Source organism: Lampetra planeri, chromosome 38 (assembly GCF_965212315.1).
Source record: "Lampetra planeri chromosome 38, kcLamPlan1.2.h2, whole genome shotgun sequence".
In the NCBI taxonomy this organism is placed as follows: domain Eukaryota; kingdom Metazoa; phylum Chordata; class Hyperoartia; order Petromyzontiformes; family Petromyzontidae; genus Lampetra; species Lampetra planeri.
Window position 1 is genome coordinate 6961509 of NC_136144.1, and position 26989 is coordinate 6988497.

The 26989-nt window shown below is 46.0% G+C and overlaps 1 protein-coding gene across 3 annotated transcripts in view; it reads left to right on the plus strand.

The window, feature by feature from the left end:
- The window catches only part of LOC144731245 (lysine-specific demethylase 5A-like), a 53406-nt gene that overhangs the window by 12428 nt on the left and 13989 nt on the right, over positions 1 to 26989 (plus strand). The window contains exons 4-22 of one of the 3 annotated variants that reach the window (XM_078612266.1): positions 2565 to 2735; positions 4024 to 4092; positions 5100 to 5234; positions 7047 to 7170; positions 8573 to 8778; positions 10322 to 10480; positions 12405 to 12524; positions 13585 to 13743; positions 14509 to 14690; positions 15750 to 15912; positions 16557 to 16676; positions 18243 to 18437; positions 20131 to 20312; positions 20635 to 20762; positions 22067 to 22217; positions 22782 to 22893; positions 23030 to 23385; positions 24407 to 24545; positions 25983 to 26162. In XM_078612266.1, coding sequence (XP_078468392.1) covers positions 2565 to 2735; positions 4024 to 4092; positions 5100 to 5234; positions 7047 to 7170; positions 8573 to 8778; positions 10322 to 10480; positions 12405 to 12524; positions 13585 to 13743; positions 14509 to 14690; positions 15750 to 15912; positions 16557 to 16676; positions 18243 to 18437; positions 20131 to 20312; positions 20635 to 20762; positions 22067 to 22217; positions 22782 to 22893; positions 23030 to 23385; positions 24407 to 24545; positions 25983 to 26162 — 3051 coding nt within the window. The remainder of the gene's footprint in view (positions 1 to 2564; positions 2736 to 4023; positions 4093 to 5099; positions 5235 to 7046; positions 7171 to 8572; positions 8779 to 10321; positions 10481 to 12404; positions 12525 to 13584; positions 13744 to 14508; positions 14691 to 15749; positions 15913 to 16556; positions 16677 to 18242; positions 18438 to 20130; positions 20313 to 20634; positions 20763 to 22066; positions 22218 to 22781; positions 22894 to 23029; positions 23386 to 24406; positions 24546 to 25982; positions 26163 to 26989) is intronic. The other 2 variants (XM_078612268.1, XM_078612267.1) reach the window with 2 other exon arrangements.

Below are 26989 nucleotides of genomic sequence, written 5' to 3' on the forward strand. Positions count from 1 at the left end.
CGTTTTAACACGCAGCTTCACCGCACCCTCCGTTTTCTCTGCTTAGCTTCTCATGGAGAAATTGCTTTGTTTTACGTCGTTTCGATATTCGTCGCACATTTCAGGAACGCATCCGCGACATAAGCTGGGATATTGCTGTAGGTCATGTTTACTGGGCTCCCTCTAGTGTTCTTAGGTTTTTTCGGTAAAGTCACATAGGTAAAAAATTTTTAATTAATAAAAGTAAAAATAAAAATAAAGCAAAATAAAAAATCACGACGTTTCGGAAGCAACACAAGCCTCCGTCTTCAGGTGGAACGTCACAGCCACGACAGCTGTATCAAGTAAATGAGAGATCGCAAGAAATACCACCCCGTATATATAATGGTTGAGGGGGGAAGGGCCAGGAACGGCACACTTTTTATTAATATGGTAAGGTGAGGCTTAAGACTAAGAATAGACTGCATAACAAAGGACTGAGCCTTTGTTATGGAGAGGTGCGGTTTGTAACTGATATGAATACAGTAGAACCTCTGGTCACGAACGCTTCTGACCACGACCAAATCGGGTTCCGACCAAAAAAATTCACAACTTTTGAATCTGGTCACGAACACAAACTCGGGTGGCGATCAAACACGGCCGCGGCCGATTTCCCCTTCCGCGCCATATTTTTTTTGCAAGCGCCAAATTTCCTGATGTTTGTTTACAAACAACAGCGACCCACGTGTGGCCGCTTGCTCAGTCAGTCTCGCTTAGTAAGATATTAATTTTGTGAGTGTAGTCATACCCCTCATTCAAGCCGTAATTTAGAGAGCGAAAGCGCTGAGTACGTAAATCGCTAACATAAGAACCCGTTAATCTCTTCTCGAATCATTCATACGATGATGCGGTGAAGTAAACGTTCATACGATATTACGGCGAATGCTTCCAAAAACAATACTGTACCCAAATATTACTGTTAACTTACTTTCAATAGAAACATGAATTGCTCTTAGGAATTTTCTCTCTCTCTCTCTCTCAGAATCGACCGACTGATGTAGCAGACGAAACAATCATCTTGTTGAACGATTCTAAACCTTGACGCGGCAATGTTAGTTTTCTCTGTTGTTCAAGGTTTTCTCAGTGTTATTCAATGTTTTTACATTTAGTTTACTATTACACTGAATTCTATGGCATAATTAACTATTTTTGTGCTTAAAAATAAAAAATAACTATTTATATACAGTTCGTAGGAGTCTGGAACGGATTAATCGTATTTACATACAATCCAATGAGGAAATTAGGTTCGAGTCACGACCAAATCGGGTTGCGACCAAAGTTATGGAACGAATTATAGTCGTGACCAGAGGTGTTCTACTGTACTAAGTCACGAGTCAATCTGAGAAAAAGTTAATTTTCTAATTATCACCCAGTTTAAAATGTGAGAATCTTTGAATATTGGGTTACTTCTCAACAACATAATTCATCTCTCTGGGTGAGATTGTTGAATAAAAATGTGCGTTTGACCACCGGCTATCTAATTTCTTTTTTTTGTTGCCGTTCCTGCTGGTATGCACTGTCAAATTTGTTGACGTTCAGGTTATATTGAGCATTGATGAATGTTTATCATGAGAGGTGGCTGGATGAGTGAGGTAACGGTGCTGAGCTGGCAATGCTGACATCCTGGGTTTGATTAAACCAGATCATCCTCAAGTACAGTTAATTGATGGTCTCAGTCTGGTCACCAATGTCTGCCCAAAAATATTATCACAGGTTTGCTTGTGATCATAATTTGGTATAAATTCCAGCTCTTAAGAACTAGCACGGTTGGCTGCGTCCGGTGCGAAAGAAGTTCTACATGCGTACGTAGACAATATCAACTTGACTGTCATGCAGTCACTCATCATGCGCCATTACCCAATATCAAGGGTCGAACTGCTCTGCGAGAGAAGTAGAATTTGTCTCGTGACATGACCCCGATCGCACAATCGGGATTAAATTGACGGAACAGTACCAATTTTCCCAAACAAATATATAATATTAATACTCATCGTGCCTATTATGTTTGTTTCAGTTCATCCCATTATGCCATTTCTTTTTAATGCTTATGTTTGTGTCTTTTTGGCACCTCTTGCGAGGCATGATTTAAAGTTCACTCTCATTAGAAACACGAGACTCTGTGGGCATTGCTGAGTGTGTCAGGTGTGTCCAATACAGGGAACGGAGTGATTGATAGCATTACCATAAAATCACTATAATACACTTGGCTGGCCTCACCCATTTGTCTAATTGGATCCGTTTCATTTATCCGTCAATGGAAAATGGTACGACATGCACGTAAACAAAAGGATATGAATAACATTGGCCCCTCCATGCATTTCATCCTCGAGTCCCTGAACGCATGCAGTAAATTCACCACTAATGCCACTTGGCTGATACAAACAAGTTTGAAAAATACAACCCCTCAATACTGAGGACATTTAAGGACACTACCCTAGAACATGTATTCTTGATCTGTGTATTCAGCTTAAACCAAGTCTCTTTATTATTCGTATTTGAGCTCTTCGTGTAACCCTTGCGTATTTTGCTCTCGTATGTGTACGCAGGTGGTGTCGGAGGAAGGTGGCTTCGAGACGAGCTGCAAGGAGCGCAAGTGGTCGCGTGTAGCGGCCAAGATGGGATACCCGGCAGGGAAGGGAGCCGGATCACTGCTCCGCTCTCACTACGAGCGCATCCTGTACCCCTACGACCTCTTCCAGTCTGGAGTCAGCCTCTCCGTGAGTGTCACATACTCCGCGCGCCACTTCTGCTGCCCATTGTTTGGACGCCCGACAGGCGATAGATGAGCACTAAGCGCTGCCATTCATCATGATAGAAGTGCCAGGAAATAAGTCTGTGGGTTGTGCTTTCGAAAAGAGGGCTTGCACTCGGGCCTCTTGAGGCGACACGGTGAAATGTTAAGTTCTGTCTATATCGCCGTTGTTGCAGACCTTAAATCTCAAGGACTTGTGTACATTGGGATGCACAGTGAACATATTTGAGCTTTTCAGTGCAGCAGCAATGCTGCCTTGTAGTTTTAATTGTGTAATTGATAGCTTTTGCATTCAGTTCTCAATAACCGCACAGCACACCCTGGGGTAGTCACTTTAAAAGCAAAACAATTCTGACATGGTGCAAATTATGCGGAGTTTAATTTCGTCCCTCGCTGCAATATTGTAGAATCATAACCCCTTCGCCATGACAGCTGCTCTAAATCAGAATTTTGCACGTGTTTTAACTTGCATCCTTTTCAATTAATCTTGACTAGTATTATATGCAAGTTACTGCACGCACGTACCTCCAGAAATCCCAAATCCTTTACAGTCTGTGAATACTTCATTTTCTATCACTTTCTTTGCATTGCTTTTCAGGAGAAATATTGAACTTTTGATTTGTGTGTGTTGTGACCATTTATTGCTGGACCATGACTCCTCTCCCATGAGCTGTGTGTGGCCTTTGAGGTGTGAGCAGCAACGTGGCGTCAATAAAGCGAGGAACTAGGAATAAATCATATGCGCAACTCATCTTGGCGCATAGTCTTCTCAGTTCCTTCCTCATCGCTGCTTGGCCAAACGATGAAACAATGCTTTGCCATTCCGCGCTCATTGAAAACCCCGTCGGTCAAGAACAGTCGTGCGTCAGGCAACCAGCAGGCGGAGATTTACATGGGTTAAGGCAGCGGTTCTCAACTTAATTGGCCGCTCGAACAAGATCACATGTCCACATGTCCAGATCGCATGTCCCACGCCTCTGGTCAACACGGTGTCAGCAAGGCGATTTGTTTCACGTTGTGCCGTAGTGTGTTTTGTTGCCACACATCGACGATGGCGTTCCCCTCTTACATTTCAAATTTCTCCTGCACGGTATCCATGCTGGAGTCTGTGACCCCGACGAGTTGAAAACCGCTGTGTTTTTAAGCGGTGGTTGTGAGGGGTCCCAGGCATCAGCGTTTTGAAAGGATATGTGCGTGTTGGGTTGTAGTGCACTGATGTGACATTGACGCTGTCGCCTCGCTTGTGCACTCAGACCCTCTTAACCCTCTCCAAGCAGAAAATCTCCCTCAGACTGGCAGTAGCTGAGTTTTGCACAAAAGAGGTATGTTGTGTATTTAAAATCCTAACATAACTCCCAAGTTCTTTCTAGATTGCTAACACTTAACTCGGCAGCTTGAACACGAGGCTGAGGAATAATTCGGTGCTGTGACCCTTCCAGAGGCAGCCGTCTCCCGATGTTCCCTTCTCTTTGCACGGATCACAGTTAGGGCTGTGCCGACGGACCAGTTTTATTGTCGGTGCAATTTTCTGTAACGTTTATAATTGAACATGTGGACAAACAAAGCAATCGTGAGTGCGATTACGGCCGTACACTGTACAGCTTTGCGTCTAATACGGTATTGAACTCTGCCCTGTTTTGCCAAAGCTTCAGCCGTAAAGGAAGGCGAGCAAGCATTGTTCAACGTTTAAGCACTTTCGTTTATCCTTGGTTTTAAACTTTAATGCCTTGTTTTAAAAATGCCAGCAGCGTTTCCTGTGCAATCGTGGAGAAGAAGCTTCAGCTTAGAATTAACTGTCACTTTTCTCGCAGAGTCCCTAGTTTTTTGTGACACCGGTTACGTGTATTTCATAAAGCGCGAATAAAAGCATTGCGCATGCTTGTTTTGTTGAGTTTTTTTATTTTAGTGGCGATGGTGGTGAGGCCTTGCAAAGGATTTGGAACGTTGAATTAACGACTAAGGCACATTTTATTTGCCCCCGACCAAGTGCATGTCGATTTATGCCTTAGAAAGTTAAATATTAAATCATATTCACTAACTTAATTACCCTGTTGAGGGAAGAAAAAAATATTTACAAGCACTCATCGTATCGTCGCTTGATGCCACTTAACTTCATATCACCTTAAGTTATTGTCGCAGCGAACCGTGAAGGTGACCCCTTGACATGTTAACGAGCCTTTTAACTTGAAGCCCTCTTCTTGCCGGCGTTTCTCAGACCTAGACAACGTGTGACGCTGGACCGCATCGACGGCGCGGTAAAAAGTTTTTTTGTCGCTGTCTCCGTGCGCTGAAATGCGCGTGGGCCGCTCTGTGCTCTGTTTTCACCCAGGGGCTCTCCAAGCCGCAGTTTGAGAGCAACGACAAGGACAAGGAGTACAAGCCGCACAGCATCCCGCTTCGACAGTCATTACAGCCTCCCAAAACCGACAGCTATGGTCGCCGTGCCAAGAGGCTCAAGCAAGAGGTGCCTTCAGTCTAAACTTTACGCCCCGTACTCTTTGGTAACCGAGTTTGTTTCTCAGTCCGCTTGTCTTGGCGAGGGTCGCAGGGGCAGCGTGTTGAGTAGGGAGGTCCAGACTTTCCTTTCCCTGGCGACAGACTCCTAGCTCTACACTACTATGCACTGCACTACTACACTATACACTACTTTACATTACACACTACTTTACATTATACACTACTATCCACAGACTCGAGCTCTTCCTGGGGAATTCCCAGGTGTTCCCAGGCCAGCTGAGCGACATTGTCCTGCCAGCGTGTCCTGGGCTGGCCCCCCGGGGTCTTCGCCCAGTGCAGGTGTACGCTTGACGCTGTGGGTGGTTCCTCAACACTTTAATCTAAGCCTCAAATAAATAATCGTGCCCTTACGCCAAAAAACCTCCGTCTCGCAGCTTTTTTATATAGTGTCCTGAGTTTTTGGGAGGTTTAGCCTTTGCGATTAATTAGTGTGCGTGGCTCCTGCTAGGAAACCATAGTACCTGGAGAGAGAACACACAACACTTACAGCGGGATAACCCAACTTAACATGGACCCCTCGCCTGGCCAACCTCACAGCCCAAGCTGATGGGACTTGGTATTCCTAGGCAGTCTCCCCATCAAAGTACTGACCAGACTCAGCCTTTGCTAATCTCCTGATATCTAGCGAGGTCGGATATATTTCGGGCAAAATTTCTGATTGGTGATTCGTTTATTTGGTCATCGCAATCTCATAGGTAATCTAGTCATTATCCTTGAGGTATTTAATAACATGGTCAGGGTATTTAGATTGGTGTGTATTATTTATATTGGTGCTCTGGCTGAAGATAATTATCATAAATGTATTGAAATCTATAAGTATTTGTACCAGCCCAGGATTGGCCCAGTTTTGGTGTAAATTAAATACTATTCATTATTAACATAACAAGTTTTGTCCATTTTAACGAAGACAGGAACATGCTGTCATGTCTGTAATTGAAACTCGAGACTGGTAACTCGTCGCTGTTTATTTGTAATGTTTCAGATTATCGTTTATTACATACTGATGACTTGTTCTTCAGCTGTTTACAGAGTGGATTGCTTGGCTGAGACAAAAAAAAACATAGCCTTATTTCCTCCAACAACAACAAACAGTGACGAGTCCCGTTTGTTTGTACTCATTTTATGTTTCTGTTCAGACTGCATTGTAAAAAAGGGCAAATGTCTGTGCAAGCGGGTGTTGGATTCTTCCCCTTGAAATCACACCGCTCGTGGTTCCTGTGATCTGCCCCAGCTTTATTGACTGTAGATTCTGACGAAAGAAAGTCAATAGCCATCGGCGTTGTTATGGTGACGTTAACGGAAATTACTGCTGATGTAAGAAATTAATGACAACGTAAATAATGCTTCCTTCCTATGTTTATCTTTTCACGTAAAAAAATATTTTGCGCGCAGCCCATTGGCCTTCTCGGAGCACATCATCAGTTCGATACAAGCAATCTCCAGACTGTTTTCGATATTCAATGTCACATCAGTATAGTCAGGCTTGCTTGAACCAATGAATATAAAAGAATAATTTAAATAAGTCTTGTTGCATATCCTTTTGACCTTCCAAGCCAATGTTAACCAGCAGCATTTTTTTTTACCCCCAATAACCCTGCCACCTTCTTTGCCCGTCTTGTGTCTTAGTATCATAGTAATGTTGGTAATCTTGGTATGTATGTTGAACTTCTTTCGCACCGTTCATAGCCAACCGTGCTTATCGGAGGTGAAGCTAATGCTGATGCGTGCCCCCGTGTTCCATGATTTTACTGTCGCCCAGCCGGACGTTGTAGATACAGAGGTGCCCAAACTGCCAGAGCTGCGACGGATGCAAGCCTACTGCTCGGGCATGCGTGCCAGTGCTCATGTGAGCGCCAACAAGGACAAGCTTGTCAAGGTCAAAGGTAATTTGGGGAGTGTCCTGGCCATTATTTGAATTGGTTGCGATGTGAGACAGGTCACGACCGATTAGCAAAAACGCATCTAGGCAGAATGTTTAATTTTATGTTTTTTGGTCTCGGCAACATTCTCAGGACTGCTTATAAGACAAATAAAATAGTTTCTTGCTGCGCGCGTGCGTTGAATTTTTTCGAGGTTCCTCATCGATGACCAATCCTTAAAAAGGATTTCTTAGAAGATGCTGTAACAAAAAATCAAATACTAATTACCTTGTGAACACACATCTAGGCTGTATGTCCTCTACTGTTTGACGTGAGTTTGAAGCTTAATTAATGAATAAAATAGACTTCAGAGACTTTCAGGCATGCCGAAGGAATGCGCCTGTGACATCACTGCACGGTGACTTATTATAAAGTTCACCGGTCATGTCACAGTAAGCACCGTCTAGCCAAAACAATTATGCAACCAGTAAATGCACTTGATGCGTTGTTTCCAGTGTTTAAAATTACACTGCTCAAGTTAACTACTTTTTCTACTTTTGTCTCCCATTTGGAGGCACATGCAAAGGCCGTGAGGTAACACGAGTGCATTTAATTGAAAGCTAATAATAGTGCACGATGATAATTTCATTCATTAAGTCAGGCTACCCTCAACGAGTCTCGAAGACTCTTTTTCAGGAGGGTCTTGCTGGGTATTAAGGTAAATGGCACACCCGTGGTCTCGGTGCGGTCTACTGAGCTCCAATTCCAAGCGGCTGAATTAGAAGCGTGTGCGGCCGTGCCTGGCCAGACGTGTACACGCTTCATTTTTTTTTCTAGTCTCTCATACGAGAGCCCCACTTCTCCATCTCCTCTCCATCTCTCAACCTTGTTTTTGTCCTCCATGTCTTTTAGAAAGGGATTGGAAATTTCGACAATAGATGATAGAATGTCAACCTCAAGATGGACTGGGAATAGATAGAAACATTATAGGTATTGTCCATCACAGACTTTGTACATGTGATCCAGATGAATAGTGAGCAGTTCCCAAACATGCTCTTGTACGCGAACATTTATGGGTCGAGGCCTCAAAGGACGGCCGAGGAAAAGGTGGATTGACGATTTGGGAGAGGACTGCACAGCGATGGGGCTCACACCCGCAGAGGCACTTAGAACTTGCCAGGGACAAAAGGGGTTGGAGGTTGGTCTTGGACGGGCTGCCAGCATGCAACGATCTTCCGGTTGTCACCTTACGCTTGTATGTATGTTGAATTTCTTTCGCACCGTACGTTGCCAACCATGCTAATAGGTGCGGGGGAAGGACAAGAAGTAAGAATAAGAATAATAATAATAATCCCCTCTTACAACCTTGCACTTCCTTATACTCACCAACTCCCCCCCCCACTGCCCCTCCGCTTCCTCTCGGCAGAAGAGGCGCGGGCGGTGGGCTCGAGGACTGAGCGCGCCTCCGAGGTGGCGGCGGCGGCGGTGGTGAAGGCGGGACGCGGGGTGCCGCCCTGCCGCAGCCCCGACCCTGAGGTAGGTGGCGCAGCGGGGAGCGGCTCGGGCAACGGAGGGGACGGCAGGACTCGCATGCAGATGCGACAGCGGACCGGCGCGCTCTCCGCACAGTTCGTAAGTTTCCACAAGCAACCCGAGCACAGACTCCTTCCTCCACAACCTGAGCCTTCCTCCTTCCAGCTGCTGCAGCCGAGGCGAGCACACCATCTCTCTCTCTCCCCCTTCTTCTGTCTCATCAGCACCTGCTTGTGGACAGCAAAGGACCGTTGTGTGTGGCTGAGGCCACACGCTATCTGTGCGGGCTCCGGATATCCATTGATGTCGTTCACAACAGCAGCACATTTTGCGTTTGTGTTGGGCAAGCTTTGAAACATTTTCCCCAATTGCTGAGTTATGAGACTCTTTTGGGTAAAGTCTTACAATGGGAACTATGTTTCTGTGCAGAATTTGAGGGGATCCCTCTGTACAGTACCACTGTAAATGCTCTTTCGGCAATGGAAAATGATCAATGGAAATGTGTGGCTTGCCAAGTTAAGTTGTCCACAAGTCAAAAATGCCTTTCACAAAGCGAATTCCACTCTTAAATTTCAAAATTGTTTGAGCTCAGCCACTGCAGCTAGTAAACAACACATGGGGTGCCATGCCATGTCCCCTGATTCGTGAGTTTTCTTGATTATATACTGATCACTGTCAGTTGTTTGCGGTCGCTTTGTGAACTGGATCCCATTTCTCTTTCCTCCACTCTATGGACAAGGTTGCCAATTTCAGTGTGGCTTTTTTCATTTGGGGTGAACACAGTTTGTCAAAAAGATACATCTCGTGTGAAATATGGTCTTCAAGGGGTAATAGTTGTCCCACGTACTGATTTTGGTAACCTTGACCTGACATCCTTATTTCATCTCAAGAGCCGTCTCTCCTTGGCCATCGATTTCTTCGTGAGACTTCTTCCCTCTGGGCTTCCAGAATAACAGGACACTTTGTAACGTTTGTATTTTGCAACGATTAGCGGCATGACTGTCTTCTCTCTCCCAATTTACACTTTATATGTGCAAATGCAACTTGTTATTGCACTTAAGTAAACCTTGATCATCAAAATTAAAGAGTTTATATTTTTAGTTGTAATGTGTCAATAAGCTATCTTTTTCACACCGAGGCAGGATGCTCCCATGGTATAATGGGTACCACACAATGCACTTGCAGTTCAGAGGTCGCCGGTTCGATTCCCATCTCCCAGTGCAGCAGTTTGAATAATGGTGCAAGTTTCTTAAATCGCTTCAGCCTCTTTCCACCCAGCGGTGTAATGGGTACTCCACAGGTAGTTGATTGCAGGTTGCAGAGCTGCAGTTGAAACAAACAATGTAGACATTTTATTAAATCCCCCCCAGCCCACCTCTGTGCACCCAGCAAGATAACTGTTAGATGATGTGTGGATGGGGCAAAGAGCACATACTTTCAAGACCTCTGGCCAGTTTGGAAGAGTAGACCAAAAGGACTTTTCGGAGGGCTCTCAGGAGCTTCCTCCAGTCGAAGTTGTCCCGCCTGCATTGGCCCAAGGAATAAATTGCAGCGCTGCACCTTTCAGGTTAAGAGTCCCCATTGTGACGCTGATTAAGTGTTACGTGTGTGTGTGTGTGTGCGCTCGCGTGCATTGATTCAGATTGAGATGTACGTGTGCCTGGTGTGCGGACGCGGGGACGAGGAGGACAAGCTGCTGCTGTGCGACGGCTGTGATGACAGCTACCACACCTTCTGCCTCATCCCACCGCTGCAGGACGTGCCCAAGGGTGACTGGCGCTGCCCCAAGTGTGTGGCCGAGGTGTGGTCCCCACGCATGGGCTTGTACCTAAAGCACGAGCCGTACGACCATAGGGATACCTGGTGCAGCAGGGAAAGAAAAAAACACCCAAAAGTGTTTTGTGTAAATGCTTACCCCGAGCTCTCATACTCTGATGGTGCATTGTCTTTGAGTTGTGTGCCTTTTGGCGTCATCTGGTCCAACCCATGTGAGACTAGGCTCTAAGGAAAGCTGTCTCGGGTGTGGACCAATCAACTTCAATGACAGTGCATACATTATCAGAGTTATGTTTTTTGTTTGCATTATGACTGCAGGTATTGTGGTCTATGCAAACATGACTCCTTGTAAAAAAGGTGTCAGTTTTGTTGCCAGATAGAAGGGTAAAAAAACAATTATCAGTGTTTTTTGTATTTCGTGATATCGCATGCTAGTATAGTCATAATTGACCAACAATTTGTCAATTGGACAACTATACAAGGATCTGCAGTCTCAAGAGGCAGCCTCTTTGCTGTGGGAGAGACTACCATTTGCACATATGGTGTTTTACAGCCACTGGCACGCACCATTCTTGATACTGTCGGCAGCGTCATCTTTGTTCACGAAAAACAACAACAACAACCGCCATTCCCCACGGAGTGACGGTGACATCACCACGACGCTTGTGCCAGATTGTGTACTTTTAAGGCCACGTGAAGGACAGGGACAACATTAACAAGCACTGATATCTCATCAACAAATGTATAACCATTTAACATGTAGAGTGCGAGCATTTGTGTTTAGTTCTTACATTAGAAAAAGTGCTATTCATGTTCGAGGTGCAATGGGTAGGAGCCTTCGAAAAAAGCACTTAGAATGTACCTTCTGTCATCAGGTCTGAGAAGGTAAGCAGAAATAAGTGCTTGGATGGGTGACCACCATGCACAGTAAGTTATAATATACACTCGCAGGGTTTCCCATTACAGTTTTGACCATTCATGCAAAACATTTTAAGGAGTAGTTGGCTTATCTCAACCATTCGTGATTAGCGGCGAGGTTCCTGTACGGTATGCATCATGAAGTATAGTACCTTACTCTAATTACACTCTGCTCACGATGATGCCGCCGCATAAAAATGCGCACGCCATCATCATTCCATAGTAAGTCATTGTATTTTTTTAACTGCATAATATATACTGGAAATATGTCATTAACCGTATCTTTATTTTCAGGTTTACTTTTACGTGTGCAGTACAATACAATAAATTGTTTAAATATATACATTGAACGTGCAGTTATATTTAACACTAGAAAATATTCATTATATTTTAGGTAGAAAATATTCCCTGTTTCGTGTTTCGGTGAATGTAGGGGGACAAAACGAAAGGAGGGGGTGCCACATTACGAACCGTGAACCAAGCCATATTTTCGCCACATGCCTTTGAGCTTGCATGTCGTGAATTTGCCGAGTGCGACTATTTTCAGGAACGTTACCCCCATGTTGGGCAAGGTTTTGGTGTGCATATATAAGATATATGCACCATAGTTATGACAAAGAGCAATTGCCAGAAAAGTCACCTATTACGTATACAGTAAAACCTTGGATTGCCAGTAACTTGGTCTGCAAGTGTTTTGCAAGACGAGCAAATTTTTTTAATAAATATTAATTTGATAAACGAGCGAGGTCTTGCAATCTGAGCAGTACGTGATCACGCTTTGTCTTCCGAGCGTCACGTGATCACAACTGATATACGAGTGCTTTGGATTACAAACACGTTTCCGGAACGAATTATGCTCGAAATCCAAGGTTTTCCTGTATCTATAGTTTTAATTTTTTGCCCAGTGTTATTTACTAATGCGTTGCGTTCATTGATGTGTTCCTGTATTATTACATGACCCCCTTTTGTGCTGCCCAACACCGGTCACAGACTAATACCCTCCCCGACGCATGCATCTGATCGGCTCGCAGGAGTGCAGCAAACCCCAGGAGGCGTTTGGCTTTGAGCAGGCCACCAAGGAGTACACTCTGCAGACCTTCGGAGAGATGGCAGATGCCTTCAAGTCAGACTATTTCAGCATGCCCGTGCACGTACGTACCTGACCCTCGTATGCCGCACATTGCACGATATTTGGCTTCTTCTGTAGGTCAGGAGCTTTACAAAAATAATGAAGGCATTGCTTCCTCGCACTTCATGTTTACGTGCTGTATTTGCGCTTCTTTTTGTACGTCTAAATATGGGGTGATGAATAATGGCAGCTTATAACAACATCACCTGGAACGTGTGCCCGATCTCATCAGATCTTGGGAGCTAAGCAGGCCTAAGCCTGGATAGTGATAGGATGGATGCCTACCATGCACACAACAATTGTTGTTGATTGCTTTGTGGCTACATTGTGGGCAGCAGAGGGCAGTACAGCAAAACACATTGTACAGTACTTTTGGCCAACATCTGTGCTCCCCACCATCAATCTGCACTGACCAAATTTGCTAATTATGGTCAGATAACCCCTACAATCTTTATGGTGTAGGAAAGCCCTCACCATGAGTGGGGATTGAGTGCTGTACATGAGCAGTGACACTTTATACACATTTGTATTGATAAACACTTAGGAGATTGACTGCGGGAAGGTAATAGTGCTAGAGTGTGAGACTGCTAGCATTTTCAAGCATTCTGTAACGCTTCCCAAAATGCGTTTGTCCTAGGAATTATTTAATTGCAGACAATGATGTTCTGTTCCAATCCACACGAATGAGATGATATCACGCGACGCGTGACTTGCGGAGTTGACGTCATGCATGATGATGTCATCCGGAGGGGGGAGGGGAAGTGCGTGGGTCTCCGCTGCCAGGATGCAATTGCCGAGGCAAATCGTTTTAGCACCGGTTTTGCCTTCAAGTATTGGGCAACGCTTTGATCAATGTGGCCAGTTTTATATAAGGTGAGTCTCTTAATAGCCACAGAATTTTACTCGAGTTTCTTTCATATCGGATCATCTTGGTGAGTGTTTTTACACCCATCCGTTTTAAAACCGACAGACAGATGGACAAGGGACCTACCTGGATTGAAAAGCATTAAACGGGAACAAACAATGACACCTGTGCACGTTGGCTTGTACAACTGTCGCCGGGTTCACCCGACTGGAATCAGATGGTGCCCCCTGAGCTGGTGGAGAAAGAGTTCTGGCGGCTGGTCAGCACCATCGAGGAGGACGTGACGGTGGAGTACGGTGCCGACATCCACTCGGGCGAGTTTGGCAGCGGCTTTCCCGTGCGCGGAACCCGGCGGAAACTCACGCCAGAGGAGGAGGTAAGTGGCTAGCAGTCAACCTCGGTTGAAAGCGCACTCTCACCCGCAGACTTCCCGGCAGACGTCCGATTAGCACGGTTGGTTACGTACGGTGTGAAAAGTTCAACACGCACACGTGTTGGTGAAGGAGGTGTCTGGACTGCCGCAACTGATGCGAGCCGTGGCCAGGGAATCAGGCCCAGGTCGCTGGGTTTAGAGCACAGTGCGCTAACCACAGCACCTACTTTTACTATATTTTATTTTACCCGTTAAGGCCAATTTTAGCTGTATAGTTCTTTTTCAGAAGCAACCAGGCCACACCATGATAGCTCAATGATGTGGCTTGCCATGTGTAAATGTGTAAATGTATAAGCAGCCAAGTTCAACATACATACATACATCCCCCGCTTCGCAAAATATACACTGTTGAGGCAATCGCTGCAGCCTGTTAAGGCTGGAATGACATAGGACATTGTAGTGGGGTGAGCATCACATGCAGAATGTCTACCTCCTGCATCAGGAACAAATTTTTGGTCAAGGGAAAACCCAGGTCGGGCCCAGAAACACTTGATTCATGACCAGAATTCCAACTCAGCAGGCTAGGATTTTAGCGTGGAGCAGAACAACGCTGTTCTTAAGATTAACGGTGTAGCTCGATCCGTGAGGCTCAAATTCTTGAATTCACCATATAAAGTTCGTTGGTTTACTTAGTGTCGCATTGATGCTTGATGTGGAATATTTTCATGTGTACATGTACGTAACCAACGTCTTTGCATTTTGGCGAAGGAATATGCACGTGCTGGCTGGAACCTCAACAACATGCCAGTGCTGGCTGAATCGGTCCTGGCGCAAATCAACGCCGACATCTCGGGCATGAAGGTGCCCTGGCTGTACGTGGGCATGTGCTTCTCTGCCTTCTGCTGGCATATTGAGGACCACTGGAGCTACTCCATCAACTACCTGCACTGGTCAGTACAGCGCATTGGGGCACTGCGGTGGTGAGATGTTAACTACCTCGTCTGGTCTGCAGGAGGTCATGGGTTCGATCCTGACCCTGACGCTGATATGTTTGGAGTTTGAATATTCTCCCTGCGGTCGTGTGGATTTGTCTCCGGGTCCTCCGGTTTTTCCCTCCATATTTAGAAACATGCGTTTATAGTATTTGGCTGCTATAAATTTCCACATTGAAAAACAACTTCATTGAGCTATCATTTGTGGCCAGGTCGCTTCTGAAAAATAGCTATGTAGCTCAAGTGGGTCTTACCTGGTGAAATAAAAATGGATTAGATTAGTTTTAGTTTGACATTGACATCGCGAAGAATGTGGCTTGAATTAAAAGACTTGCTTCCTCATGCCTACATACGGAATATCCATTTTAATGAATCATGCTGGGTTTAGTTACCTCATTGCTGGAATATGAAAGAAATTCTCATGACAACTTTGTAGGGTGCATTTAATTGTATAGCAGGGTTGAGTTTCAGATTTAAAAACAATCATGTCAGATCAAAGACAATTTCGTATCATTTTCAGATAATTTGCGGTACGTACACATTTAAATCTTCTTCGTGGGAATAATTACGGCATCACGCAATGCCACGTGAGACCACTCATGGCAGGGAAATTGCAGCAGAAGTGACGACGTTTTAGGGACGTGACTTTAGGCTTTCAGATAAATCCAAAGCTAAAAACTCATATCACCAAAATTTGTTTATCTCGGCCTGGTTTTCACATTGGTTCGATTAATCCAAAAATCGTGGACTCATCCCTCCTGCGTAGTTCTGTACACTAAATTCATAGACGTGTCACATACATTACAATTCCCATTCTCCCTTCAGTCTGATAGTCCTGAAAAATGAGCACGCCTCATAAATAATTCATAGGCTGGACTGCGTGACATGTTATATGGAAGCGCACTGCTGTGCGTCTGCATGTTGCTACTAAACATCTCTGAACTACTGGACATCTGTGAAAAGAGCTTTATAGCTCATCAGATTCCTCCACTATAAATAAATATCCTGATTCTGCAGGGGTGAGCCCAAGACGTGGTACGGAGTTCCTGCTCACGCGGCCGAGAGTCTCGAAGAGGTAATGAAGAAGCTGGCGCCGGAGCTGTTCGAGGCGCAGCCGGACCTGCTTCACCAGCTCGTCACCATCATGAACCCCAACCTGCTCATGGCCCACGGCGTTCCCGTACGCACTGTGCACGCACCCACCCACTGGCGCGGGCACACGGCTTTACAGAGAGACGCAGGACTGTCGTGAACCCTCGGAGATGGACATCTCGGCCTCCACAAGTTGATGTAATTTTTTTACGAAAATTTGTAGAACTAATATGTCTTTTTGTGTGGGAGGGTGGAAAAGCAACAATTTTTAAACGTGTTTTAAGTGTTTTTTCAACCAATCCACGGAGGCAATAGACGCTGTATGGATCACAGCGCCCCTGTCAGGATGTACGTGGATAGCACATTTGTTTGATGGTTTGTACTTTACCGCAGTTGAAATTTTGCCGAGTCTCGAACCTTCCATTTGTGGAAGGTGTATGTCCATCTCCCAATTATCCGCATGTTGTCAAGTGGCCTCCTTTGTTTGAGTCTGCACATTGGCGGGCCGGAGCTGCTTGCACGTAGGAACATCTGGCACGGGGAGGAGTCACTTTGGCTAAACTGCAGCAGGGCACTGAAATGGTCGAGATGAGATGCGATGTAAGACACTTTGAAATTGCCGAGGAATTTTAGTGCCACATAAATGCAGATCATCGTTATCTCTCGTGGTTGACTCTCCGCGTGTTTTGTTAGACCACCTCAGCTTGGTTTCACTGTTGCTCGTCTCTGCAGGTGGTGAGAACGAATCAGTGCGCCGGCGAGTTCGTCATCACGTTCCCGCGCTCGTACCACAGCGGATTCAATCAGGGCTACAACTTCGCTGAAGCGGTCAACTTTTGTACTGCTGACTGGGTGCGTTTTGTTTTTACTTTACATTTTAAAAAATGTATTCTTATATTTATTTCCAGCAATGTACACTCATTGCCCTGCACACATCTTATTCATATTCTTTGGGTTTTTTGGTAAAGCCACGTAGATAGAAAAATAATGAAAAAGTAAATAATGAAATAGAATGAATAGAATAAAATAAATAAGATCAAAATATCACAACACATTGTTTTAAACCTTCAATGCTAACTCAAGACCTTTATTAAAAATATGGCTACAAACCCGTATCCATAGCTAGATATTGATTACCGAGCTGGCTCCAGCAATTTCCATCTCTAATATTGTTTATTCATGTTTATTCATGAATGTATGCTACCATCGTGTATAATGGTTTGCACAATGGACGTGCAATACAGAGCTCGCCGGTTTGATTTCTTTTCAAGGTACGGTAGTTGGAACAACGGGCAAAACTCTTTTTATTACATTTTTAAATGAACTGATCCCCCATACACCAAATATGCAGTCAGTGCTGTCGCGATGGCAGGGCACTCATTAATTAAATGTTTTTTTGTTTTTTTAAACTCACCCGCACTAAAGAGAGCATCGCAATACTTTACAGTATAAATTAAACATAGGTTGTCCTACCTATAAAATCAAGACACATGTAAAAATATAAAAATGAGAGGACATATTCAAGGAAAAAATGAATCTTGCAGAGTTTTCCGAACTGTTCGGTACTCGGAGCCAACGTGAGGGCCAGTGGAAGAGAGTTCCAGGTCTTAGGCACCACACTCGAGAAGGCCCTGCCACCCAGCGTAGAATGAAAAATTCGAGGTTGTGTTAGCAGTGCCTGACCTGGGGATGCGTTACGACGACCCCATTGTACGTCAAAAATATTGTAAGTCGAAGATGGCCTAGCCTACCCAGGAGTCTTAAAGAATGGTGATAATTTAGCAAAACAGAGCAATTTACAGTACCGTCCTGTATAAACTATATACTGTATGTATTTATTAATTACAATACTGTATTGCACAGTAAAATGTAAAGTAAAAAAAACAGGGTAAATTCTTAGCCTACCTATGTGAACTGCAATTTAATAGAAAGTTTTTTCAGGAAACAATCCTATCTGCATCACACAAGGCGGGAGATGAGTACATCCCGGCAGCGTCCCAACGTACAGCATCGTACCTCATACGCTGCTGCGTTTGCCTGCCGCGCGAAATTAAAAATATTTTACAATTTTGTCGTATCGCTATCGTAAGATCGAAATATCGTAAGTCGGACCATCGTAACTCGGGGACTATCTGTATATTGCACTTGTGATTTCTGTTCACCAGCGTGAAAGCGTAGGCCAAAATGAACTCTGTAGAGGGACTCTTAGACCTCCGTCTGTTTGTAGGCCCTTGCGCTAATAGTGGCAGAAGAAACTATTTTCAGGGCTGCAACTTTAGCTTTTCACGTTTCACTTAACCACACAGGGTGTGTCCCGCCGGTCGGTGTGTTTTTAATGACGTGTGCGCCTCCTGTGCGCTTTTTTTGAGCTTTTGAATACAACTGCTGCACGCACTCTCACGTGTGTTCCCGCGGCAGCTGCCGACGGGGCGGCAGTGCGTGGAGCACTATCGCCGGCTGCACCGCTACTGCGTCTTCTCGCACGATGAGCTCATCTGCAAGATGGCGGCGGAGCCCGACGGGCTGGACCTCCCGATGGCCGCGTCCGTGCACAAGGACATGACGGTCATGATGGAGGAGGAGAGGCGGTTACGCAAGTCCGTGGAGCAGAGGGTACGCTTTTGCCGACAGGCACTGTCTACAAACAAAGCCACGCACTTTGGCGACTGACCGCCCCCGCCCCACAAAGACAAAGATTCCCCCCCCATAGCCTTAACAGACTGTTGGGGCAAGTGCTGGTAGCGGGTATCAGGCCGGCATGGCGCACGAGGGGGTGGGTGGCCAGCACCACGCCCGGCCACCTGTTTTTCCCCAGTGGCGATGTTTACACATTGCACGAGGATCTCATTTGAGGCTGAATCAACCTGGAGGAGGCCCTGGACCGGTACAGACAATCGTCACTGGTGTTGGCCGTGAGCGGGAATCGAACACGGGTCGCCGAGTTCATAGTGCAGCGTGCTAACCGGTACACTACCGCGTTGGTCACACACACGCACACGGCGCAAATCATTCGTTATTCTCTGCGCTGCAAGGTGATGATCAATGCAGAAAATAATTTTACAAAGCAAAACGTGACTGTCGACCCAGGGCAGGCCCAGGACCGGTTCAGATAATCGTCACTGGTGTTGTCCATGAACGGGAATTGAACTCTGACCACTGGGTTCGGAGAGCAACGCGCTACCCACTACCACCACACTGCTCACCACTTTTTACAACTGACCACCACCCCCCCGACCTCCTGCTCACCCCCCACCCCGCCCCACCATCCACCAGCCACTGAGGTCATTTGTATCACATCTGATTTTCCATCTGTGGTTAAACACAGGTTTTCAAGTGGTAGTGAGTTAATGCTTTCAGCCGGTCACAAAAAGGACTGCACAAAATTATCGCGATTTTATGAAATTAGATTCTTTACTTAAGTTTTGCAAAAGTGCAGCTGTGACAATTGAACTATTGCTTTTTGCAAACATGTTATCACGTGAAATTGGGAATTTCACTTTCTTTTGTTACATTTCAGCTCTGAGAGTTAATATATATTAGTTTTGACTGCTGTGGGATGAACATTTCTCTATATCGGGGGGGGGGGAGCGGGCGGGGTTGTAATAACAGAGAGAAAAAGTTGCGAAATTTTTAAAGCTGTTCTGCAAAATCTCATGCGGGCAGTTCACCATCAGAGGGATTCCACTGCTCTGTGGGCATTTTAATGGATGTTTTGTCCGTTGATGTGAAGCTGATGGGGCAATTGAAATAAATTTGGGTAAACACAAATAGCAACAAACACCAGAAACACACAACGTACACAAATGTCAGCTCAAGTGGCATTTGATATGCCGCTCGCAAAAGTCAAAGCATTATTAAAGCAAATGTGACTCTTGAGCATTAATTACACAAAAAGTGATAGCAACCCTAAGAGTGACAATATTGTTCTGGTATTTTTGTTTCCATATAATTTGTATCACAAAGTTAATGTGACAATGCAATACATATTTGTAAGCCTCAGTTTTTGATTGCCTAATTAAATATAAAGAAGAGTATGCAATGCTTAACCTGTGGTAGAGTGTATTTTCCCACATCATTTAATGTATTCTTCCCCACTTGATTTTCCATACACGCTCGAGCTAGAGTTAAGCAACATTAAATAACAACTGTAAGCGCTAAGACTTGTCTGTATGCTGAACTTATTTCGCACTGTACGTAGCCGACCGCGCTAATCGGGGTTGCGGGAATGCTTGCTCGACCACCTCACCTTTACGCTCCGGCCGTCGGCGCAACGATTAACCCGATGTGCTGCTCCGTGGTGGCGCAGGGCACGTGCGATTCCGAGCGGGAGGCATTCGAGCTAATTCCCGACGACGAGCGGCAGTGCGACTTCTGCAAGACCACGTGCTTCCTGTCGGCGCTCACATGCTCCTGCAGCCCTACCCGCCTGGTGTGCCTTCATCACGCCGACGACCTGTGTCGCTGTCCGCCCCAGCGTCAGTGCCTACGGTACGCACGTAATCGCGCACACGCGCGCATTCTTTCGCTCGTGACCATCTCTTCATGGAAGATTTATTTTCTACAGTTGTATGTATGTCGAACTTCTTTTGCACCATACACAGCCAACCGTGCTAATCGGAGGTGCGATCTGGAGGTGTGTTGTAAGCTGCGTCTGCTGCACGCGAAGCGTTGCGATCTCACAATGAGTCTCGTTGAGTGTTGTTTTTTTTCTCTTCTCCACGCGGATGATTTGGTGTCACCCGGAGTTGCGGGTGAGCAGCAGCGGCAGAGCCGCGTGTGAGCGCCGTGACGGAGGTTTTTACCCTGGCAGGTACCGCTACACCATGGAGGAGCTGCCCGACATGCTGGCCAAGCTGAAGGCGCGAGCCGACTGCTTTGACGACTGGGTGTCCCGCGTGAGGGCAGCGCTCCAGCCTGATGGCGACGACAACAAGAGAGGTGAGGTTTCTCTCGAACCGTTTTCAAATATGGGACCCGAACTGATGTTTCTTAGATGAGCGTTTTCATGCTGTCTGATATGCCATCGTGTGTTCATCCGTGGGTGACAAAAGTCATGCTATTTATATATCAGGAAAATAAATGTGGTTAGTCCTCGCTTAATGCGTGGTGTCCGCACTACAACTCGTTTTTGCTAAAATGCGGGTCAACCATTAGGGAACACTTTTCGCACAACACAGAACACGCCAATTAGAATGCGGAACGTGCACCATCAGAACGTGGAACGCGCACCATTATAATGCAGTTTCTGAGCGGCCGACGAAGATCTACTTTCTTGAGCTGTCACGCGGTGGCATACGCCGAATTAGTGATTTGTCTGGCCATCTTACTGTGTGTGCCTACATCGTATATCGCCAGACTTTATTGTTACATTATTTATGGGGAGATTGTTTTCGCTGTACGTGTTTTTCACTTTTGAGGGATGCGGGAGGCACTTGATTGACGCGTCGACCGCGTTAAACGAATTGCTGTACTTTCATGGCATTATTATATAGCTATTTTGGTGAGGCATTCTGTCCCAGAGAGTGGCTTTGCATCTCCGCAGAGTGGCATCTCGAAAGGTTAGCTTTTAGAGGGAGAAATCGAGTGGTTTTGTAACTGGATAATTGTGCAGCCATGTCAATGCAGCAACAATGCCAATGCCCCACCCATGCTCCTGATGCTGCTGATTCACTTGGGCTATGCCCATCCCCAAACCTTTATAAACAGTTTGCCTTTAGAGGCTAACCACTTTTCCTGATGACGACCACTTGTGTTGCGATCGAAACGTCGTGATATTTTTATTCACTTTTTTTTTTTTTTCTATCTACGTGACTTTACCGAAGGAACTAAAGAATATGAATTCCTGCAGTCACGAAAGTTTCAAGTCAAAATGTAGGTTTTTACAGCCAATATTATTATCTAACCTTTTTGTCAAACCTTCCACTGCCCGACATAACTGGATCAGGTGACACGGTTATGCTGACTTCATAGAATTTATTCTGACTTTCTGGCTTTCCCTGACGCATCTTGGCATGGTTTCAAGCGAAAACGTCATGTCCAATTGCTAAATTTGCTCGTGAGAATTCGTTGGACATCTCTGAAAAAGAGCTTATAGCTTATCGGATTCCTCCAGTATAAATAAATATTCTGATTCTCAACTTACGCCTAAACAAAAAAGACTATTATTGGCGCGTTAAACGCTTGTATGCGTATAATGCTTGCCGCTGTTCAATATGCGTTTCACTGCTCCCGTGTCCCGACAGAGCTGGCCGAGCTGAAGGCGTTGGTGTGCGAGTCCCGCGAAAAGCGATTCCGCGACACGGAGCTGCTGCAGCAGCTCTCCGCCGCCATCCGGGAGGCGGAGAAGTGCGCGGGTGTCGCCCAGCAGCTGCTGACGCGCAAGCCCCGTACCAGGCAAGTGCCCCAGTGCTCGCGTTTAACGACACGTGACGTTCGCCTGCTTGCCCTCGCGCTGAATCGGACCCATGCCAACGTCGGGGTCCCCGGTTTGCAGAACACGAATAAATCGCGCGCGCGCATTCGCTCGGTGCACTCGCCGTGAAGCTGGGTCCACACCTGAGCAACCGGTTGCACACCCAGGTTGCATGCAACACGGTAGCTTTTATGTTGGACGTCTGTGCAACGGAGTTGTGAGCAGCTGCACAACCAGTTGCTTACATGAGAGGCAGACTCGAATTTCAAGCATCGATCTGCTCTGCGATTTGTAGCAATGTATTTCATCACCTGCACATTTTCAAACTGATTAGTTGTTGTGCTGCTTAATTAACTTGTTGAGAAATGTGGACAAAACAGTTTATGGCGATTTGCGCAATTTGTTTGCACACCTTATCGCTGTGGACCTGGCAATAGATACGACTCGCATACTATTTGCATTCAGATCATTAAACAAATTTCGTGTAATCTACTTGCATTAAAAGCATGTGCGGTGCATGCTTGTGTGGGCTGCTATGTGTTTAGGCTGCGTTCGGAAGCAAAGGTGCAGACACAGCTCACCGTGGAGGAGCTGCAGGCTTTCGTCGATCAGCTGTGCAGTCTTCCGTGCATTGTCACGCAGGCCAAGCAGGTTAAGGTAATTGTATGGGGCAAACAACTGTACCTTTGTGTGCATAGACACAGACGTGTTTGTTATTCAATCTGAAAGAAAAAAATTGTCCGATTTGCCTTCGATTCACCAACTACAAACGACCATCTCGCTTGGAGCGCAGGATCTGCTGAACCGTGTGGAGAAGTTCCGCTCTGAGGCACGGGACGCCCTGGTGGAGCCGAGCCCGGACGCCGACAAGCTCGAGCGCCTCCTGGAGGAGTGCTCGGGCCTCGACGTCGAGCTGTCAGAGGCGCCGCGGCTGCGGCTGGCGCTACAGCAGGCTCGCTGGCTGGCCCAGGTGCGGCGGGCCCTGTCCGCGCCCGAGCGGCCCACGCTGGGCCAGATGCGCAAGCTAATCGACTGCGGCGTGGGGCTGCCACCCCACCCGGCCGTCGAGAGAGCCATGGCCAGGCTGCAGGAGCTGCTAACCGTCTCCGAGCGCTGGGAAGAGAAGGCTAAGCTCTGCCTGCAGGCTCGGTGCGTGCCTGGGCGCGGTGCTCGGTGCAAGCGATTGATCATTTTACCACCGATCGTACTTTGTGTTTCGAAGCGATGGTGGATGCTGGTGTAGAATGATGGCATCTGCCGAGAAGGTGGAGCAGTCAAATGCGTTTTTACGCAGGTGGTGCTCGTTTGTGGAATTGGCATAGTCGTGAGAGGCGTTCATCCGGCAGTCGATTGATCGTCGTGGCTGATGGTGTAACGTAACATCTCGGTGTGGTTTTTGTTGTAGCCTGCGGCATCCCGAAGGACAACTCGTCCATGTCTGCAAGCGGTCGCTGGTGTAGCCGTGCTGCGTACGATGGCGTACGCGTATTAAGTACTTTTCTAAAGTCTTAATTCACAAAATGTCCTAAAAAGCATCGTTAATTTACTTGTGTATAATCATGTTTATCCTTGGTTTAGAGGCAGAGGAGAATCCAATTATGTGTGAACACTGAACATTAAATGGGTGCAACATGTTCCGTGTAATGACAATCTATAACATAAAAAATCTTATTTATTTTAATGTTATATGTCAGGTTAAACTAAAAGCAGCTGGTTCGATTGTCGTTATTGATGTTAGAGCCATGTACATTAAATTGTTATTAAAACAAAGCCTTGTATATTGTGGTAGGTTTAAGCAAATTGTTTTTTTTTATATTTTACTGCATAAAAAGGTACTATTTTATATGCAGATTGTTCACACTACACAATCTTATTTGATTCAGTATTTGTGGTTGTGGATTCTCTATGAAAGGACTTTTGTGCTATGAATGGTTAAAACATGTTAATTTATTTGTTTAAATATTATGTTCGTGCAACGTTTTCGATTTCTTCTGCAATGCGATTATTTTTTGCTCTGATTTCTAATGGGCATCATTGCTTATATCATTTTGGTGACCAGGTAAGTCATCTTGCACAAGACGTTGTGTCGAGTGCTCACCCGTTTAAACAAAATAAACTTGAAATATAACTCTTTCTTCACCCGGCATTTGCAATCCTGTGACATTTCCAGACCTCGGCATTCATTGGCAACGCTAGAGGCGATTGTGCAGGAGGCAGAGAACATCCCTGCTTACCTGCCCAATATCCTGGCCCTGCAGGACGCCTTGCGGCGTGCCAAGGAGTGGTCGGCACGCGTCCAAGCAATCCAGGTGGGTCTCTATGCAACAGCAGTCACTATATTAACTCTCTCCCTACTGACTCTTTCAAATACACCTGCAGATTACAGTTGCACTTTGGACTTACATATTGGATGTAAGGGACCTAGCTGATCGTAATTAGGTCGTAATTATAATATATATTGGGACACACACACACACACACATCCCCCCCAATATTCAAATATGCTCAAAATGTCCCCCCCCAATATATTGCTATTAAAAGAGTTATTGCTATGCGATGTAAATAAAAACAATTTGCTAAACCTTGGCCACAATATCTGGACTTGTTTTCATATCAATCAATGCATAGATTTCTGTTTATATGATTGTGATTATGGTTTTACTTTATTAATCCCTAATCTCTGCGATTACATAAAATGAAACAGGAAATTATTTAAAAAAAAGTTAAAACAGAGCAATGTAATACAATACACTATTAGACATTATTGTAAAAAATAAATAAAAGTTATTCCATGTGTTAGTGAATTTTTTTAAATATTTCAGGCAGGAAATTAGTTTTCAGATTTAGATTTTTTTTTCTGGGTTGGGACTCCCATACCCCCTGGAAGATTTGGTCCCCCCCCAATGTTGACTCCATGGCTACGGCCTTGTGATGCATTCTTGGAATTACATTGAGAGACTGAAATTGGAACACTTGCAACACACTCAAGTTAATGACGGGCTACAAAATGTTGGGAAACGTTAGTTGGCTCGGGAGGGACAGCCGATGGTCAAGAATTATAACGGGATTGGCCATCAATGAATCGAACGCATTCCACCCAGGAAATGGAACGATGAAATTGGTTGATGTACAGGTGCCATGGTTGTTGTTATATTGGAGGACCATGTGAGGTGGTGGATACTTTGGGAGGCCTTCATTTCGCAACATATTGTCCCTGGCTAATGATGATGATAATAATAATACAAACAATTGCATCTCAACCCTGTACATAAACTGCCAATTGTTTTGTGTTATTGAGAGAGAGACAGTCGTAGGCAGAAGAACAAGGGAAGGTCCTGAGCCTGGACTTAAATAGAAGCAATGAGTCTACAGCACGGGTGGCTGGGGAGCGAGTCCCAAACCTTGGGGGCAGCGGAGGGGAATGAGCGACCTCCTGCTGATCAAAGGTTGACTGAGGGCTTTGACAAAAAAGCCTTGGTGGCTGTTGCGGAGAAGATGGAGTGGAGTAGAGTGAGATGAAAGGGGAAAGGTAGACTGGGGCAAGTCCGTGAAGGATAATGAATGTTGTATGTATGTGTGTTGAACTTCTTTTGCACCGTACGTACCCAACCGTGCGAATCGGAGGTGCGATTTAGGCCGGTCGGTTTGATTGTTGCACTCGCAAGGGGTGATCGCAAGTTCCTCCACTGACTTTAAATGCCCCTCCCCCTGTGCTCACCCCATCCTGCCGTGCCCGCCTCACCCAGGCGGGTGAGCACCTGCCGTACGTGTCGATGCTGGAGAAGCTGGCGGCGCGGGGCCGGCCTGTCCCCGTGCGGCTGGACTCGCTGGCGCGCATGGAGGCACAGGTGGCGGGGGCGCTGGCGTGGCGCGACCGCACCGCACGCACCTTCCTGAAGAAGAACTCGGCCTACACACTCCTCGAGGTTGTGCCACGCACTTACCCGTTGAGGCTCGTGTGTGTGCGTGTTCATATGTGTATCGGGAGCCGTAGTGCAGAGGTCTGCGCACTACGCTACGAACCCGGTGACCCGACCTGCTCATGGCCAACACGAGTGATGATTATCTGAACCGGTCCTGGGCCTCCCTGAGGTTGACCCCGCGTCAAATGAGTACCTGGCACTGTGTGTGAACATCACCACTGGGGAGACAAAGGTGTGGTGCTGGCCACACATCCCCTCGTGTACCGTGCCAGCTTTTATGGGTCCTCGCTAACAGCACTTGCCCCCCCCCCCAACAGTCTGTTAAGACTATATGGGGGATATTTGTCTTTGTACATATATGTGCACATCCCTCTATTGATCCATTACTTTTAGGTGTGTCTCGAGACCATCTGACAGCAAGTCTTCACTAAAGCGCAAGCACTTTAGTGATGTCATCATTTCCTTGTGGCAAATGGCGGATGTTGCTGTCCCCTGTGTGTTGGGCCCGAGCACTCCTCTCTTGCACCGTGCACTGCATCTCACGTACTTTCAGATGCGCTTCTGCGGCCGTCTGGAACACTCTTCCGATATTGGGAAGCCACTGGAGCTATTCACTTTTAAATCTAGATTGAAAACTAATTTCTTTATAACTGCTTTTTGTGTTTAGTTTGTTGTCCTTCCCCACACCTCTGATTATCACGCTTGGCTACATACGGTGCGAAAGAAGTTCTCCATACATACGTATTTTAGAGCAGTACTAGCCCCAACAGCTTATGTAGGCTGCTCAGGCAATCTGTCTTTATTGGTGCATTGTGTGTGCTTGTGTATTA